Below are 17,415 nucleotides of genomic sequence, written 5' to 3'. Positions count from 1 at the left end.
CTTTCTTTGTGTTTTTGTTCTTGTTCTTCTAGTACTAAAGTAAGTTCGATTAAGGCCAGGAAAAATATGTAATGAATTAAGTCTTATAATGTTTTTAATGAATAAAATAACCAGTAGATGGTTTTGGTTGCCTTTATATCACTCCTAGTCTCCTACTCTCCTACTGCTACGTATAAATTTTTTGCCTAAAAGTATTACTACGTGTCCTTTTTTTTTTTAAAAAAAAAATAAAAATTTATCATATATTGACAGCTACGTGCCTAAAAATATAAATTGAATGGAACTATAGAAGATTAGATGCAAAAGTGTAATTATGGGAGTGATGTGGATGGTTAAGTCTCACCCTCTAATAACTTGAGTCATTATTGACTTTTATAACATGTGTTGATATAAAATTGTAGTTTTATGGTACTATGTATGATTTTAATACCAACAAATAATACTAAAGATCAATAAAGCATTTTATGTTTGTTGGTATTAATAATGCAAGAGTAATTTGGTATCATGGTAATATGTTACCATCTAATTTAAGCACAACTTTTATCAACTAATTTAACATTATTAGAGTCATTAATAACTCAAATTATTAGAGATAGAAAATTTCCCTCAGCGGGGCTGATGTCAGAGTTTTGCGACTATAATCAAAATTATGACTTAGAAATCAAACCCTAAAAAAAAAATCTTACCAATGTACAATTCAAGATATAAATGGATGAAGTAGTGCAATTAAGATTGCGTAAAATGCAAGTGAGTAAAACTTAAAAAAAACGGAGAGAGTATATATATTGGAGTTGCAAGTGAGTAAAACTTAAAAAAGCGAAGGGAATAAAATTTAGAAAATGCAAGTGCAACAATGTGTGACGGGAAAATACACATTTAAATGAAGAAAATAAAATGTATAATGATACTTCTTAGATAAATTAACAATATTTTATTAAATGTGGGTTAGTAAATGTTGATTAAAATAACTAGATTTTTTGTTTATCATGACCGGGACTTCCTTGAGAGTGAGGAATGCCCTTGTGCTTCTTGGCTCTCCCTCCAAAAAAAAAAAAGACCGGCATGTCCTTGTGAGTTGTGAGTTGTGAGTTGTGAGTCTGTGACATGGTAATGGACTAGTAATACATTACAGTGGACTAGTGGTACATTATTTCATTAATCATTTACTCTATTGGAAAGAGGAAGATCAGCGCTTCCAAAATCACAATTATAAGTGCGATTGATCACCAAAACCCTACTCTGTAATCTGTACGCCTGAAACTTTCCAGTAATTCAGAGTAATCTGCTAGAATTGAGAACTCAAACAAGGAGAAAATCGCTGCCAAATTGCCGGAAAACAACTATTTACCGCCGGAATTATGGCCGGAGATCTTCGCAATGTCGCCGGTGAAAACCTTGCTCCGATTCAGGTACACTAGTAAAAATTGGTGCTTTTTAGTTAATTTTCTAGATAAAGTAAGTATGATTTTAAGATTTTGATGACTGATTTAGAGGAAGAGATGAGGTTGTGGAATCCCTATGTTACCTTCCTCCTTCCCGCTTCCTTTACCGTTTCGTTTGGTAGCCAGTAATAAATTGTGGTAATGAGATTTATTTATTTTTTATTTTATTTTATTTTTTGAATTGTGGTAATGAGAATGAATTAAAGTGTAATTTGTCAAAACTTGATCTCATTTAACTTAAATTTATTTCAGCTGCATCAGTTCTTAACTGTAAATTATACAAAATCAGAATGTGTTATGCATTCTGAAGAGAAATTGCTCTTTAACCTTGTTTTCTTTGGTGTGGAATATGATAAATTGCTGGCATTGTGTGCTTAATGCTTATATATATAGAGAGATAAAGGTAATTCTCATTGTTTTCTATGTTTTCTTCTTCAAATGATACGATGACCGTAAAAACTTCTATTATTTGGCATTGGCAGACTGGCAGTAATGCATATTAATGGAAGGCGAAGTTAGTTGCTGACGGAGTAGCATTTCCTCTTAGTGTTATTTGTCCAGAGACAACAAGGTTTTTGTTCTTCAGGTAAGTTAAACAGTTGGTGCTTGAGAGCATATTATGGTGAATTGACTGCTACACCATTTTACAGAAAAATCTATATCTTACTGTCATTAGTTGTTTGATAATACTTCATTAATTGCTGCATCAACAAAAGAAATCAATATGCGACATAACATTGCAGGTAGATTATTTAAGACCTTATCAGATTATTACTTTTTTCTTCCTTACCTTCAAACCCTGTGTAAGATTATTTGAGCGCCATGTTGAGGCTGCAGAAACATAACATTTATGGGTGCGAATTCTTTTCATTTTAGCTTCAGTCATAGCAATTTTTTCTCCTATACATATTCTTGGTCCCCAGCCGAAGAGGGGGAAAAAAAAAATGAGCTGTTACCTTTGGCTGCTTTGGAAATCCCTTCAGAGAACCTGTCTGGATCGTCACCCCAAAATTCCTTATCTTGGTGAATAAAGATTATTGGGAAAGTGATTATTGTGCCCATAGGAAGTGATAATGCAACTAGACTTTTATTTTTGTCAATCCTTCAAAACCAATGTCCAAACTAATAGTGCTGATGTAGCTATAGAATAGTTTACACTCCTCAGTTACCTCTTGAAGATTCATCCCAGCATGCTGATACTTGTTATTGCCTGCAGCTTGTTGAATTTCTTTTTAATTGCATACATGAGTGTACCCAATAGATCACCCTTTACTGCTTCTCCAGCCTCCTTTTCCTCCTTTCTCTTGTTGATGATTGCACGTAGTGACCTGTGATTTTGATCTTCTATGTTCTTCAATCTTCTATTTCTTGATGTTGGAATTTTGGAATGTATCTGAAGACACGTGGCAGCATCATACATTACTTTGCTTAATGAGCAGAAGAGTGAGAAACTCTATGTTTTTCCTTCTGATTTTGATCTAAATGTAAATTGGATATTCCTTACATTTTGTGGAGGATTAGACCTAATAACTGGGTATTCAAGGAAGTAAGACAAAAAGAGAAGCTGTTTCGAGGCCTACCCCCCTATCTAGAGTGACTAGGCTTATTCTTCCAAAAATGGGAAGGAGAGGATCTTAAGCACAACAACCAAATTGATTGTCCTCATGCAAGAGAACTCTAAAAACAATGGTCTGTTTCATCCCCTCTCTCTCTCTCTCTTTTTTTTTTTTTTTTTTTTTTTTAGTTTATCGTAATCAGTTTGTCAACATGTTGGCTAAACATGACCTTGCAACATGTTAATGAAGAGTTTGTCCACTTAAGGATAAATTCGTTTCTTGGGATCAGCTCAATTTGAAAAAAAGAAAAAAATAATTATAATCTATGTCTTCTTGAAACCCCAATAAAAGGACAAATTTAACTTAAGTAACTTTATGTAATAACAGACTTTATTTCTTTGGTCTAATTCAGGAATACTTTATTATGCTATAGATGTATTACCTTGGTCCTGGGATGTACACTGAGTGCAAAAGAAGAAGGGCTGTATCAGTCTGCTCCTTGAGAAGTTCAAATATCTTTTGCCCCTCCTCATAGCTGCTACCAAATGCTGTTCTAGATATCACATCAGCAGTGAGTTTTATTAGATCATGCCACACATCTAGCTCCCCTGAACCCATTTCAGCAATGATAACCTTCCATTTACTGATCATCTCTGCACAACTATCTCGAAATGCTGGCAAAATAAGCTGTAACAAACCCCAAATGCAATTTTTTTTTTAAAGAAATCTGAGTATTCAGTATTGCTCAAATGGCCTCCTATCAGATGTGTTTATTACAGTGATGAAATCATTGCTTCATATGGAAGGCTGTTTCGGATGAAATTTAAATGAAGAATTTTCGAGATTGACCTTAATCTTCTCCATATGGAAGGTGGGGTTTAGGGGTGTCTATTCGGTTTTCGGTTTGGATTTTGGTCAAATCCAATCCGATCCGAAATAAATTCGGTTTTTAATTTTCAAATCCAATCCGATCCGATTTTCTCATCAATCCAATTCGATCCAATCCGAATTACAATTTGGTTATTTGGATCCGATCCGAAAATCCGAATTAAAATACATTGCAAATTTTTAGGGTCTAAAGTGATTATAAAAATAAAAAAGCAATTATAAATTTGTACATTATTAATACAAGTATTGAAAATATAGTTTTACATAATTTATATTAATGTAATTTTCAACATAATTTTACATGATTAATATAAACAATCAATATTTGTAAAAGTATGGTTTCATATTTCGGTTAATTTGGTTTTTTGGATCCAAACAAGGTCAATCCGATCCAATCCGAAAATCCGAATTTTCAAAAAATTTCAATCCTATCCGATCCGAATTAAAGTTTGGATCCAAACCGAATTAATAATTCGGTGTGGATTGGATTGGATTTCGGTTTTTATCTGAATAATGGACACCCCCTAGTGGGGTTGATGATCTTCCTATGTCTGGCCCATTTTTCTCCTTCTTAGCTGGCAAACCCTGGGATAAGCTTATCAATAATGGGGCTAAACTTTTCCTTTCGAAATTCATTCGTCTTCATGGCTTCCTTGATTAACTCTGGCTTTGAGATGCAATCATTGGTATAGATCCAGCCCAAGCGAAGTAGTCCTTTCCTGCACGAATGCTCATCAATGATACTAATTCTCCCTTTACTCGAAATCACAGTATCTAGAAGGATAGGAACAATGGTGAAGCCATGTTTATACAAGTGTGTTAATTTCATGAATTTGAATATATTTTAGATTACATACCAAATTTGGTGATAAGCCGATGAGCAAAAGGATCAACACATGGAAAATAATCATTGGTGAAGCTGGTCATGGGGTTCTCCAAGGCTTGAGTGTGCAATGATGAGTAATCTTTCATGTCTCCAACAAGAGCTTGTATTAAGTACCAGAGAGACCTTGCTGTCTGAACCATTTCTCCAGCTTCTTTGGCCTCAGCCATATCTAGTTTAGTACTTTGAAAAAACCCTGTCACAACAAGTATACTGAAAATTGATAGCAAAATAGAGGTTGTTATCAATGTTTCCATTTCTGGTTCTTTGTTTTTGTTCAATTTTACTCTTAGATCTCATGATATAAACATCTTATCCTTTTTATTGGGAGTATGCGTTACAGAGAACGCATGTAATGACATCAGATGACTAACTTTCCATTTTAATATTTTACTTCTGTTTTTCTTGGGAAAGAAGTTAAGATTAGAATTGTCGGCAGATCTGGCTCATATACATTCAATTGATCTGGTATAAGTGAATTAGTAGAAAGAGGGAACAACCAAATTGTAATAGGCTTAATGCCATAACTGTATCTCTTTGTACTACTCCTTTTATCTCCCACTGGAAAACTTTAAAAAAAAAATATTTGGATTTTGGATTGTAATCATTGAAACTCATTTTGTTGGTTTGTTTACCTTTACGGAGATGAATGTGTGCCCTAAAATTTTCATGAATTCACAATGCATCTGATTAATTTCATGAACTGTAGCTCTATAAAGTCTCTTCTATTTTGGTATTTTCTCCGTAAAGAAGATTGTTTTAACTTAATTAGTTGTTCATTTACATATATAAACTATCATTTACAACATTAAGTTTATGTATATAATTTTGATTTGATAAAGGTTTAAATCACAAACAATAGATCAATTATGTACTTATGTGGACCTTTATGCACAAAGTTTGGTGGTGCAGAAAATCTGAAGGCTAAATTTTGATATGTTTTCAACCCCTTTTCAGAAAACTTGATAATTTGAAAGGGCTGATTCTTGAAGATGCATGTACAAATCATGTCTATGCTTATTCAAGTTGTTTGCTGCCTGAAAGTTCCAACATATTCATCCAATGTATTAATGTGTTTGTTGCTCTCTTCTTTTTCTTGCTACTTAATAATTAACATGCATTTTTCATGAATGTCCTGCATTGGTTCTTGTGCTGTTTAACTTCAATGATGGCCAATTCAGAGTAATTCAATAAATAGGGGTAAAGCAAACCTTAGATGATACATTTCGTTTTGTAGCACATTTTGGATTAGATTTGCCGGTGCCTCTGCCTCTGTGCATTCTTTAGGAATGTGACATTATACAAGCTTGATCTTCTGAATATATTCATCTGCTGCGGTCTCTGATTCTGGTAATTATTGTTTATTCTTTTGCGAACTATGTGAAGAGCAGCTGTGCCCAAGCCTTGTTATGTTCTTTAGCTCTATGTCTTAGATATAGTCAATTTGCATTGCTTTATTTTTCTAGCATCGAAAATTAACATGTATTGTTTGGTGTTTACAGTGATGCTTTTGAGCTGAAGTAAGGTTGGTGGCGAGTGGAAGAACATCTTCTTCTGGTTATCTTTGCCAAAGTAACAGGGCTATTTCCTGAGGCATTGCTGGTGCGTACATACACAATTTATTTTCTAGTTGCTGAATTGTTTACTACTTCGTATGAAGATTGTTATATTAGATGCAACCTGTAGGAACTGGACAACCTTCTATCCCTTTAAAATTCAATTTTGTGGTAAAATACACAAGAGATTGGAATGTAATAGGTGTAGTAGTTATGCCAATGTGGAAAAAAACCGCAGAGTCCAACTTATCTGTTGTATGCTGAGATTCATTGCTCGGGAAAGATGCCTGGTAGGGAAAGTAAAACTAATTGATGCAGAATTGCCAATAACTGAAGTGAATCTCTGGTTATCTAATCAAAGTAATAGATAAGGTAAAAATTTAGAAATCATAGCATTACTGACAACTGCATAACTTCTACAAATGTAATGGAAAATTAGAAAAGTTCAAGTGAATTTTTAATAGTTCAAATCCTTGGACTGATAAGGAAGTGAAATTTCATAAGGATAACAAACAGTAGGATAAATTAGTATGAATTCTCTGCTTGTATACCATTAAAGCTGGTGTAAGATTATCTGAGCACCATGTTGAGGCTGTAGAAACATAACAGTCTTGGGTGCATGAACATAGGATGGTGAAAGCTCAAAGGAAAAGCGTTGTAGAATCATGGATAATGCCATTTTTGCTGCCGTTATTGCAAACTTTTCCCCTACACATATTCTTGGTCCCCAACTAAAAGGGAAAAATGAATTATTCCCATTTGTTGCCCTGGAAATCCCTTCAGCAAACCTGTTTGGCTTGAATTCTTGTGCATCATTACCCCAAAATTCCTGATCTCGGTGAACAGTATGCACAAAGAAAGTTATCATTGCGCCTGAAGGAACTGATAATCCACCCAGATTTGTATCCTTAGGTACCCATCTGGTAATCTGCATTACTGGTGGATAGAGTCTTAGCACCTCATACAGTATCATGGTCATCTAAATAAAACAAATCGGAAACATATCATTAAAATATTAACAAGAGTATAAATTCATACATTATGGGATAAAATAACTGATAACTTACTGTCTTTAAATGGTTTAAATCTTCAAAGTCAGGCACATTTTGCCCAAAGGTTTGCAAGACTTCTTCTCGTGCTCGTGTTTGCCATTCTTGATGCTTGCTCAACATTATCAATGTCCAAACTAATAGTGTTGATGTAGTTTCTTGTCCAGCCAAGTAGAATAGTTTACACTCATCAATTACATCTTCAAGGCTCATCCCAACATGCTGATTCTTGTTACTGCCTGTAGCTTGTTGAATTTCTTTTGAATTGGAATCCATGAGTATACCCAAAAGGTCAGTCTTAACCGCTTCTCCAGTATCAATTTCCTCTTTCCTCTTGTTGATAATTTTACGCAGTGAACTTTGTATCTGATCTTCTAGCTTTTTAAACCTCCTATTTCTTGGTGTTGGAATAAATCTGAATGCAAGCAGTATAGTTAAAACTCTAGTTTCTTTGCCAAATCAACATCAATTAGCTGATGTTATAGATTACTACCTCTTCCCTGGGAAATAAACAGATTGTAGCATAAGAAGAGATAAATCAGTCTGCTCTTTAAGGAGTTCGAATATCTTTTGTCCCTCCTCATAGTTGCTACCAAATGCTGCTCTAGAGATCACATCAGCACCAAGCTGCATTATATCCGGATACACATCTAGCTCACCTGAACCCCTTTCAGCTACTATCATCTCCCATTTGTTGACTATTTCTTCACAACTATCACGGAATGCCGGTAACATAAGCTGTAACAAGCATCAAAAGTTAATAATTTTCCTTAATCTATACATTATTATTGGTAGAAGATAAGCTAAAGAATATAAGGGAATGACCTTTAACTTCTCCACATGGAAAGCAGGGTTGATCAGCTTCCGATGTTTGGCCCATTTCTCTCCCTCATAGCTGACAAGCCCTGGAAAACGCTTGTCGAAAATGGGGTTTACCTTCGCCTTGCGTATTTCCTGCGTTTTGGTCAGCGCCTCTCGAATTGACTGTGGCTTTGAGAGTTGTAACATAGGTATAGGGCCAAACCAGAGGAAGAAATCATTTCCTGCATTGAGTCCAATTATGAAATCCTAAGTTTCACATTGATGTTTACAGTCTTCACTAATTTTGACCTTTTTATCTTAATACACAATAATATATTGATTGCACAATTGTGGAAAGTTCCTTAAAAAATTACGAAGTACGGAGTATATATTATAAAGTTTATTTTTTTTCAGAAATCGAATTGGAATTATCTAACATAAAAGATCCCATATTACTATGTATTCTCTTTTCTTATCCTTGTATATGATTGAAGTCGTCTAACTATGACTAAGATTAATGTGTGACAACTGTTATAAAATACAAGGAAGTGTATTTTAACCCAAGACAATTAAAGTGTAATATGCTGCCAAATTCCAACATCTTAACGGTTTATTTCTTCATTAGAAACAACAAATCCAACCAAAAAAAGAAGAGGCTTGATCACATACCAAACTTGGAGGCAAGCTGATGGCGAAAAGGTTCCACACGCGGAAAGTATTCGTCAGAGAACCTATCCATGGGAGTTTTTAAGGCCTCTTCACGCATCGTGACAAAAGTTTTGATACCTCCAAACAAAAATTTGTAAGAAGTGCCAGAGAAACCTTTCTGTCTAAGCAGTCTCTCTAGCTTCTTGGGCCTTAACCACACCCAATACACCACTTTGATCATCACTGTCACAACAGTAATGCATACTACTGCTGTCAAAACAGAGCTTGTAGTCAGCGTTTCCATTTTTTTTTTGTTCTTTGTTAGTTTGCTTTCTTAAATTTTAAGATTGGAGCTATTAGTCATCTTTATAGGGGAACGATTGGTTTGTTATGAGAGAGTGAAAAACAGAGGAAGTTTCTCTGATTCGAATGTCAAATTCTCTTATTAATATATCATAATTTTGTCTTGGTAAACAAGTTAAGTAATGCTCTAATTGGAGTAATATTTTATCATTGTTGACGTTTACCAGTAATATAATTAAAAAATTGGCTTATTCATACTTCGTTTATATATGGTGTAGTTGCACTGATTTACTTTGACTTGTCTTATACACATACTTTAGTTTATCACTATTTTAATCATGGCTTTTGTCTAACGCCCTTTCTTTCATTTCTAGGGCTCTAGTTTGTCATAAATATGTAAGGCTATCATGTAGCTACCGTCCTTTTTACTCTAATTTAATTGATGTACCCATGTTTTTTTTTTTTTTGGTATTATTTTTTAATTGGTACTTACTTTCTACCTTATTCATTTTTAATTTACAATCTTACCTCTTATCCCACAATATTTACACTTTTCGACTCACTCTGTTGTTCTTTACGGAGTGTCTAGTTCGGATTGAAGCGAAATCTTTGAATTCTCCAAAGAAGAGTTTGTAATAATTATGTGGGAAACCTTGCTGTGAGCTTTTTGGCCTCAACCGTACCCAATTCACCACTTTGCTTAACTACTGTTATTAACAAAGCTTGTTACTCTTTACATTCCTTTTCTTTGGGTTTGTAAACTTTTTGCTTAAAATTTTGAAATAAAACGAAAGAGAGGGGATGCAAGGCATGATGTCAGATGGGTGTCGTAGTCCCCTTTACTTTTGGTAAAATCATAAACTAAAAAAAATAAAAATAAATAAATTTCAATGTAATCTAGAATGTTTGCTTGATTTGTTGATATATGTCCAATGATTAACAAGGAATAACTAAGACCCAAATGGGTATGGAGGGCTTTGGAGATTCTCCTCTTGAAGGTCTCCTAAGTCCTAATGTTCTATTTTTTTCTTTACCTTTTTCAAAAAAAAAAAAAAAAAAAAAAAAGAAGACGTGGAAGACTACATTTTGACTTACAATCATTTTAGATAGTGTTTTATTAGACCCGAAAAATCTGGCAGTACTGGCACTTTTTTTCTTAAGGTTTGTTAGTCTTTGTCTAAATATGACTTAAATATAGTATGCACATAGGACACTTTGATGAACCATAGGCAACTTGACATAATGGGCTTGAGAGAGGAAAAAAAAAAAAAAAAAAAACCATTAAATGAACAAAAATCATCAAATGAAAATCTTATGCACCTGAATACCACAAGGCACATAGGTTTTTTGCATATGTTTTTTTTTTTTTTTTCATTTGATAAGTATTAGTAATCATTTCAGAAGTCTTTGAATGATTAAATTTTCAAAAATCTTCAAATGAAAAACTAGGTGCTTAGTAGGGGCTCCTGCAGTAAGGAGGAGAGATTGAGATTCAGTCCACTATAGCCTTGTTCTTTAGCTCTACTGTGAAATTGGAGAGGAAAATATACAAGCCTTATGTTACTTCTCTTGGCTCTGCACAAGCTAGCTCCCTTGGAATGTCACATATGCAATCTTACTCTTTACGCAATTTCATTATATATGAGTTTGTAGATACGATGGTTCACTCATTTTCCTAAATCTACTTCTAGAATAGTTGCACTCTAGCCTTGTTCTATGACTTAACAATTTGATATAAAGTCAGTTTGTGTTACTTTCACTAATCTTGTTTATGTACTTGATGCTCTGACAAAGAAAACTCACTTTTTTTTTATATTGGTGTTGGCAGTGAAAGTTATTAGTAAAAATCAAGGATGGTGGCTGGTGTTGGATCATCTTCTTTTGGCTATGTCTTTGCCAAAGCAACAAAGGGCATTACTTTACTTGAGGTAAAGTTGTGAATACCCCTTTCTTACACTGTATTTGATGTGCTACATTATCATTTGATTTGCATTCTTAAGAGTAAGAGTTTTACATATTGAGATTTATTGCATACTCTTTTCGTATTAATTTTGATTGTTGCATTGTTTCCTACAAAGTGTTAATATTTCTTATGGCACTGGTACATGGTAAAACAGTTCTAGTGTATGTTTAAGCTGGCTTTATTTTTTGTCTGATCTTTTATGTAAGATATCTTCTTTTCTCGTCTTCTTTTTTCATGTGCAGCCTGTTGGAAATAAGGTTTTAATACAAAAATACTAACATAAGAGAATTGAAGACAAATGGACAATTATATAATCCTTAAAATGATCACATATTTATGTTTATATTATAGTTATGAAACATAGTTTCTTCAAGATTATATGTTGGAATGTTAATTTCAAACCCATGCTCATTTCTAGGCTCACATTTCTGAAGTATATAAAAATGTTCACTGCACCAAAATCCAACTGTTATGATTATGGATGAATTTAAAGTAAATGTTGTGGTGTAATTTACTGAAGTGGATGTCCCGTGACTTTCTGGTTTAAAGAAAATGCAGAGTTTATAATTTCAGAAAAAACTCATCCAAGTACAAAGAAGAGGAAAATTTGTCTAAGATAGTAGGAAAAACAATTTGAATGATCATTTGTTTTACCCGTATACCACATAAATCTAGTCAACTGTTCTTACTAAGCAAGTAAGCATGCATATGAAAGTTGTGATTGCAATACCAACAAAGCTTGTCTAAGATTATACAATCACCATGCAATACCATCAAAGCTTGTTTAAGATTATACAAGCACCATGTTGAGGTCCTAGAAATATTCTAGTCCTGGGCGCATGAATGTAGGATGGTGATAGCTCAAAGGAAAATCGTTGTAGAATCATGCATAATGCCATTTTTGCTTCAGTTATTGCAAATTTTCCCCCTACGCATATTCTTGGTCCCCAACCAAAGGGAAAAAATGAGTTATTCCCTTTCGTTGCCTTGGAAATCCCTTCAGCAAACCTGTCTGGTTTGAATTCTTCTGCATCATCACCCCAAATTTCCTTATCCCGGTGAATAGTACTTAGGAAGAAAGTTAGTTCTACACCTGAAGGAATTGATAATGAACCCAGATTTGTATCCTTATGAATCCGTCTAAACAACTGCATTACTGGTGGATAGAGTCTGAGTACCTCATACAATATCATGGTCATCTAAAATAAACGAATAATGGAGTTAGAAGATCAAATGTATATCATTAAAGATTCAACATCAAAACCAAAAAACAAATAATTTAACTTACTGTCTTCAAATGGTTTAAACCCTCGAAGTCAGGCACGTTACTGCCATGTGTTTGCAAGACTTCTTCTCGTGCTCGTTTTTGCCAATCTTGATGCTTGCTCAACATTATCAATGTCCAAACTATTAGGATAGATGTAGTTTCTTGTCCAGCCAAATAGAATAGTTTACACTCATCAGCTACCTCTGCAAGGGTCATCCCAACTCGCCGCTTCTTGTTACTGCCAACAGTTTGTACTTCTTTTGAATTGGAATCCATGAGTATACCCAATAGGTCAGCCTTAACTGCTTTTCCGGCATCAATTTCCTCTTTCCTCTTGTTGATAATTTCACGCAATGAACTTTGTATATGGTCTTCTATCATTTTAAATCTCCTATTTTCCGTTGTTGGAATAAATCTGAAAGCAAGCGGCACAGTTAAAATACTCTATTTACCAACTTACTATCGATAAGTTGATGCTATAGATTACCTCTTCCCTGGAAAATAAACTGATTGTTGCATAAGAAGACCTAAATCAGTTTGCTCCTTTAAAAGTTCGAATATCTTTTGTCCTTCCTCATAGCTACTACCAAATGCTGCTCTAGAGATCACATCAGCACTGAGTTGCATCAAATCCGGAAACACATCTAGCTCACCCGAACCCCTTTCAGCTACTAACATCTCCCATTTGCTGAGTATCTCTTCACAACTATCACGAAATACTGGCAACATGAGCTGTAACAAGCATCAAAGGTATATAATTTTCTTAGTCTATACAGCTATACTTTAAAGGGAAGTAGATAAATTGAAGAGTTCTAGGGAATGACCTTCAACCTTTCCAAATGGAAAGCAGGGTTGATCAACTTCCTATGTTTGGCCCATTTTTCTCCTTCATGGCCAATAACCCCTGGAAATAGCTTTCCAATAATTGGGTTTACCTTCAGCTTTCTTATGTCCTGCGTTTTTGTCAGCGCCTCTCGAATCAATTGTGGCTTTGAGATTTGTATGATAGGTACAGGGCCAAACCAGAGGAAGAAGTCCTTTCCTTCATCAAGTCCAACCATGAAATCGATTATTTTTTCTTTTCTAAAATTAAGCTTATATCAAGTACATCCTTAGTCTACTTTGACTTTTGCAATCTGCATTGATTGTGACTTTTAATGTTTAAAAGTTAAAACACAATGTATACTTGTATTGCGTATATCAATTACATCCTTATTCATGTGATTGGCCTTGAAAATAATCTAATCACATAAATAATCCCATATTCCTTTGTGTTTCCTTGTATATGGTCAAAGCTATCAATGACTCTAGAGTAGAACTGTTGCAAACTTGCAACTAATACTAAATTGAAGGATATTAAGCTGGTAGAGTATATAAATCGGGCTTCAACCATCTTTGTTCTTTCTCCAATGTGGGAAACTCATAATTGAGATTATAATGGGTTTCAATACTCCCCCTCACTTATGAGTGTCCTTAGAAATTTAGAGCTAATTGGAAAGGCCAGAGCAATAATCCTTTTAGGGGAGAGGGCGTGATAGAGTATATAAATCAATCATGGGTTTCAACCATCAACTTAAGCTTTTGGTTGAGTTGGTCTAACATGATATCAAAAGGCAGCATGACACAAAAATACGGGTGCAAATCTCGTCCAACCCTCCTCTAATTTGGAATATATAGCGTTGGGTATGAGGCCCTGTCGCATCCTCACTTCAAGCGGAAATCCTACACCCATCAACTTATGCTTTTGGCTAAGTTGATCCTTTAACATAAATTATCAAACTTTAACATAAACCTCTTAAAAGCAAATCAAACCTTAAAAAATGAAGAGATTAAATTACATACCAAATTTGGAGGCAAGCTGGTGGCGGAAAGGCTCCACGCGCGGGAAATAATCATCAGAGAAGCTATCCATGGGGGTTTTTAAGGCCTCATTGTGCTTCGCAACGAAGTTTTGGAGGTCTCCAAACAAAAATTTGTAAGAAGTACCAGAGAAACCTTGCTGTCTAAGTAATCTCTCTAGTTTCTTGGGCCTCAACCATACCCAATTCAGCACCTTAATTAACAGAGTCACTACTAGAATACTTACTATTGATAGAAAAACAGAGCTTGCTGTCATTGTTTCCATATATTTTTTGCTATTTTTGATAGCATAAATCTGGTAATATATCATGTTAAATTAAATATATCATTATAGGAGTATGATTGATTTGTTATGAGAGAAAAGAACTGAGGAGTTAAACAAAGCTAATGTAACTGATGTCATAGGAGTTTCATTATGTCACATGCTTGTTTATTCTCTGTTTTTGGTTTTTGTCGTAATGTAATACTAAACTCATGTAATTATTACCTAATAATTATTAACAAATAAATTTTTCTACCAGTTCAATTTGAAAAGATACAAAAAAATATGTTCCCCTGTGAACTTAAAGAGGACCAATACTACTGAAAAAATTTCATACTTTTTACGTTTTTTTAACACTTGAAATTTACACTATCTATATGCTAAATTATCTCTATATCTATTGATTTTTGTAGGGAAATCTTAGTCATGTGAGTTTTATTAGATTTGTTTTATAATTTTCCGAATATCAAAATTTTATGAATTTTTATTTGTTGGTGATTAAAAATATTAATGATAGAAGTTAATTGACAAGTGTTAACCAAGAATTGTTTCATCGGCACAGAAGTATATATAGCATTATAGCACATATTTAGTTTGTTTAATTTAGGAAGATGGTAGAATGCTACTTGATCAAGGTGCCTTGATCCTGCTATAATTTAGTTTCACTCCGTTAAATTATTTAATTATATCTTTTAATCTATTGAATACATTTTTCTAAATCCACAGCATTATTTATACGTCACCGGTCGTCCGGATCCTCAGACAACTATATCAGTAGCAGGTTCAAACTTTGCTGTCACCAACCTACCCATGGGCCTTGAAAATTCTGTATTACTATTTGCATATCTTCTTGATTTTGATCAAGATATTATTATAATCATTGTGATTATGTGGCCTAGAGCTAATAATTGTCTTTTTTTTTTTTTTTTGGTTATCCTTGGAGTAAATCTAAATTTTTTTTTTCCACCTTTGTTTGTTCTAAAAAGCTATTTGTTATTTTCTATCCTTCACAAATCATAATAAAAAAATGAAAAACAACATAATCAAATTTTCATACCATGTGAATTTTGAGTAAAGGGTTTAAAGGTTGCACACCCTCAATTTCATTAATCCATATAGTATAATATAAAATCTCAAGCTATGGTAGAATTGCAAGATTGACACAACAAAGTCATATCTAAACAAATCCTATAATTTAAGAAACTGCCCAAAATATGATAAGAATGCCAACATAATCTCAACAGTTTTGTAATGAGACAAATAGATTGCATGAAATTTTTTTTAACTTAATTTTTGTACACCTATGTTTCAAAATGGTCCTCCTTATCTTTCAGATTTGGGTGTCTCATTGTAAAATGTTCCCTTTGTATGATTGCATGAATTACGCAATAGTCTTTAATTAATTTATTTATTTTTTGTTCCCTTTGGCTTGTTATTTATATTACTACTTTTTCCTTTCTTGTTCTTTCTACCATCCGTATTTTATTTTTTATTTTTCAACATATGTTATATTGGTGTTGGCAGTGAAATGTGCAAGTAGAAATCAAAGTTGGTGGTTGGTGAAGGATCATCTTCTGGTTGTGCCTTTGGCAAAGCCACAAACGGATTAAATTTCTTCGAGGTTAAGATTTGAATCATCTTTCTTATGACCCAATACTTGATGTTGTGTTACTTATAGAGTTATAGTATCATTCGGTAACTGTTATGAAAGATTAATGGTTTTTTCACCAAGTACCCCTAAGATATTGCATAATTCTCGTGGTACCCTCGTGGTTTCTAAATTCACGAGGATACCCTTGAGGTATGGTGTTAATGTATGAAATGCCATTAAAGATTGACTAAGTTAGATGGACGTTAAGAGCTACATTGTAATGGACAAATAAAATACCCCTAATGTACATGAGTATTGTTCAAATAATGGATAACGAATAGGTTTTTTTTTGGGCTCCACAAATTTTATGGTTGTTTATTGACCCGATTACAACTTTTTAACTCCTCATATATGTTCTTCCTTCTTTAATTTTAAAGTTCAAGTAGTGAGTTAGCTCATAATTTCACACATTTCTTTCAACCTTTGAATCTTCCTACATATATTACTCATACAGTTATACCGGCAATGGACTAGCAACAATATACTTTACTCATAACACATATAGTATATTTCCTTCAAAAAAAAAAAAAAAAAAAAAAAAAACACATAGAGTATATGACTTCTAAACAGTTAAGAAAACAATTGTCTACCCAAAATGCCAAAACGAGGAAAAAAAAAGCCAAGTGGAATGAGAAGTTCATGAATTACAGACCTTGACGAGAAGTGAGCGCAACTTTACCTGAAAACTCTGCTTTTAGTGAGTTTCATATTGGGTTGTTATAATGAAGTAATCTAGATTGGAGATTGACCACATAACCGGAAATTTAACCACTTTCCAACACTACTTGCAATTTGTTTATTTGCCACTTAAACGTAGGAAGATTCAAATGTTGTATATGATGTGTGACATTGTGAGCTCATTGCTTAAACTTTGAAATCAAAGAAGAAAGAACAAGTGTTAGGGGTGGGGGGGGGGGGGGGGGGGGGGGAGAATTTTAATAGGGTCAATAAATAGCCATCAAATTTGTGGAGGATGGCTACATTTAGGCCATTTCAAAACACAAGCTGTTATCCATTATTTAAACAATTTCATATACCTTAAGGGTTTTCGTGCATTACAAACTATATCTTAACGCTCATCTAATGCCGTTAGTCATTAATGACATTTCGTACATTAACATCATACTTCAACGGTACTTTGTGAATTTTGGAAACCACAAGAGTACCACATGAATTTTGTAATACCTTAAGGGTACCTGGTGAAATAACTGAAAGATTAAATGTTCAAGCATTTATGGCTTTGTTTGTGAACTGATCTCTTTTCTCCATTCATATTTGATCTGCAA

At 33.8% G+C, this 17,415-nt stretch overlaps 2 protein-coding genes and 1 long non-coding RNA gene across 3 annotated transcripts; 1 reads left to right on the top strand and 2 right to left on the bottom strand.

The window, feature by feature from the left end:
- The first annotated feature begins 774 nt into the window (after positions 1-774).
- LOC110686681 lies at positions 775-16,956 on the top strand. Its single transcript, XR_002504272.1, has 5 exons — positions 775-1,409; positions 1,925-2,028; positions 6,272-6,371; positions 10,955-11,054; positions 15,205-16,956. It is a non-coding gene; the product is annotated as an uncharacterized LOC110686681 (long non-coding RNA).
- LOC110686680 (cytochrome P450 CYP72A219-like) lies at positions 6,703-10,395 on the bottom strand. Its single transcript, XM_021863288.1, has 5 exons — positions 8,845-10,395; positions 8,200-8,417; positions 7,868-8,112; positions 7,393-7,789; positions 6,703-7,304 (listed from the first exon to the last, which is right to left on the bottom strand). Exons 1-5 carry the CDS (start codon positions 9,125-9,127, stop codon positions 6,879-6,881), a joined length of 1,569 nt encoding a protein of 522 aa, XP_021718980.1. The 5' UTR covers positions 9,128-10,395; the 3' UTR covers positions 6,703-6,878.
- LOC110686679 (cytochrome P450 CYP72A219-like) lies at positions 11,604-14,640 on the bottom strand. The gene is made up of 5 exons (XM_021863287.1): positions 14,199-14,640; positions 13,181-13,398; positions 12,844-13,088; positions 12,378-12,771; positions 11,604-12,288 (listed from the first exon to the last, which is right to left on the bottom strand). Exons 1-5 carry the CDS (start codon positions 14,524-14,526, stop codon positions 11,863-11,865), a joined length of 1,611 nt encoding a protein of 536 aa, XP_021718979.1. The 5' UTR covers positions 14,527-14,640; the 3' UTR covers positions 11,604-11,862.
- Positions 16,957-17,415: the final 459 nt, after the last annotated feature.

This window comes from Chenopodium quinoa, unplaced genomic scaffold (genome assembly GCF_001683475.1).
Source record: "Chenopodium quinoa cultivar QQ74 unplaced genomic scaffold, ASM168347v1, whole genome shotgun sequence".
NCBI classification, from domain to species: Eukaryota; Viridiplantae; Streptophyta; class Magnoliopsida; order Caryophyllales; family Amaranthaceae; genus Chenopodium; species Chenopodium quinoa.
Note: the sequence above shows the minus strand (reverse complement) of the source record. Positions and strands in the feature narration are given on the sequence as shown.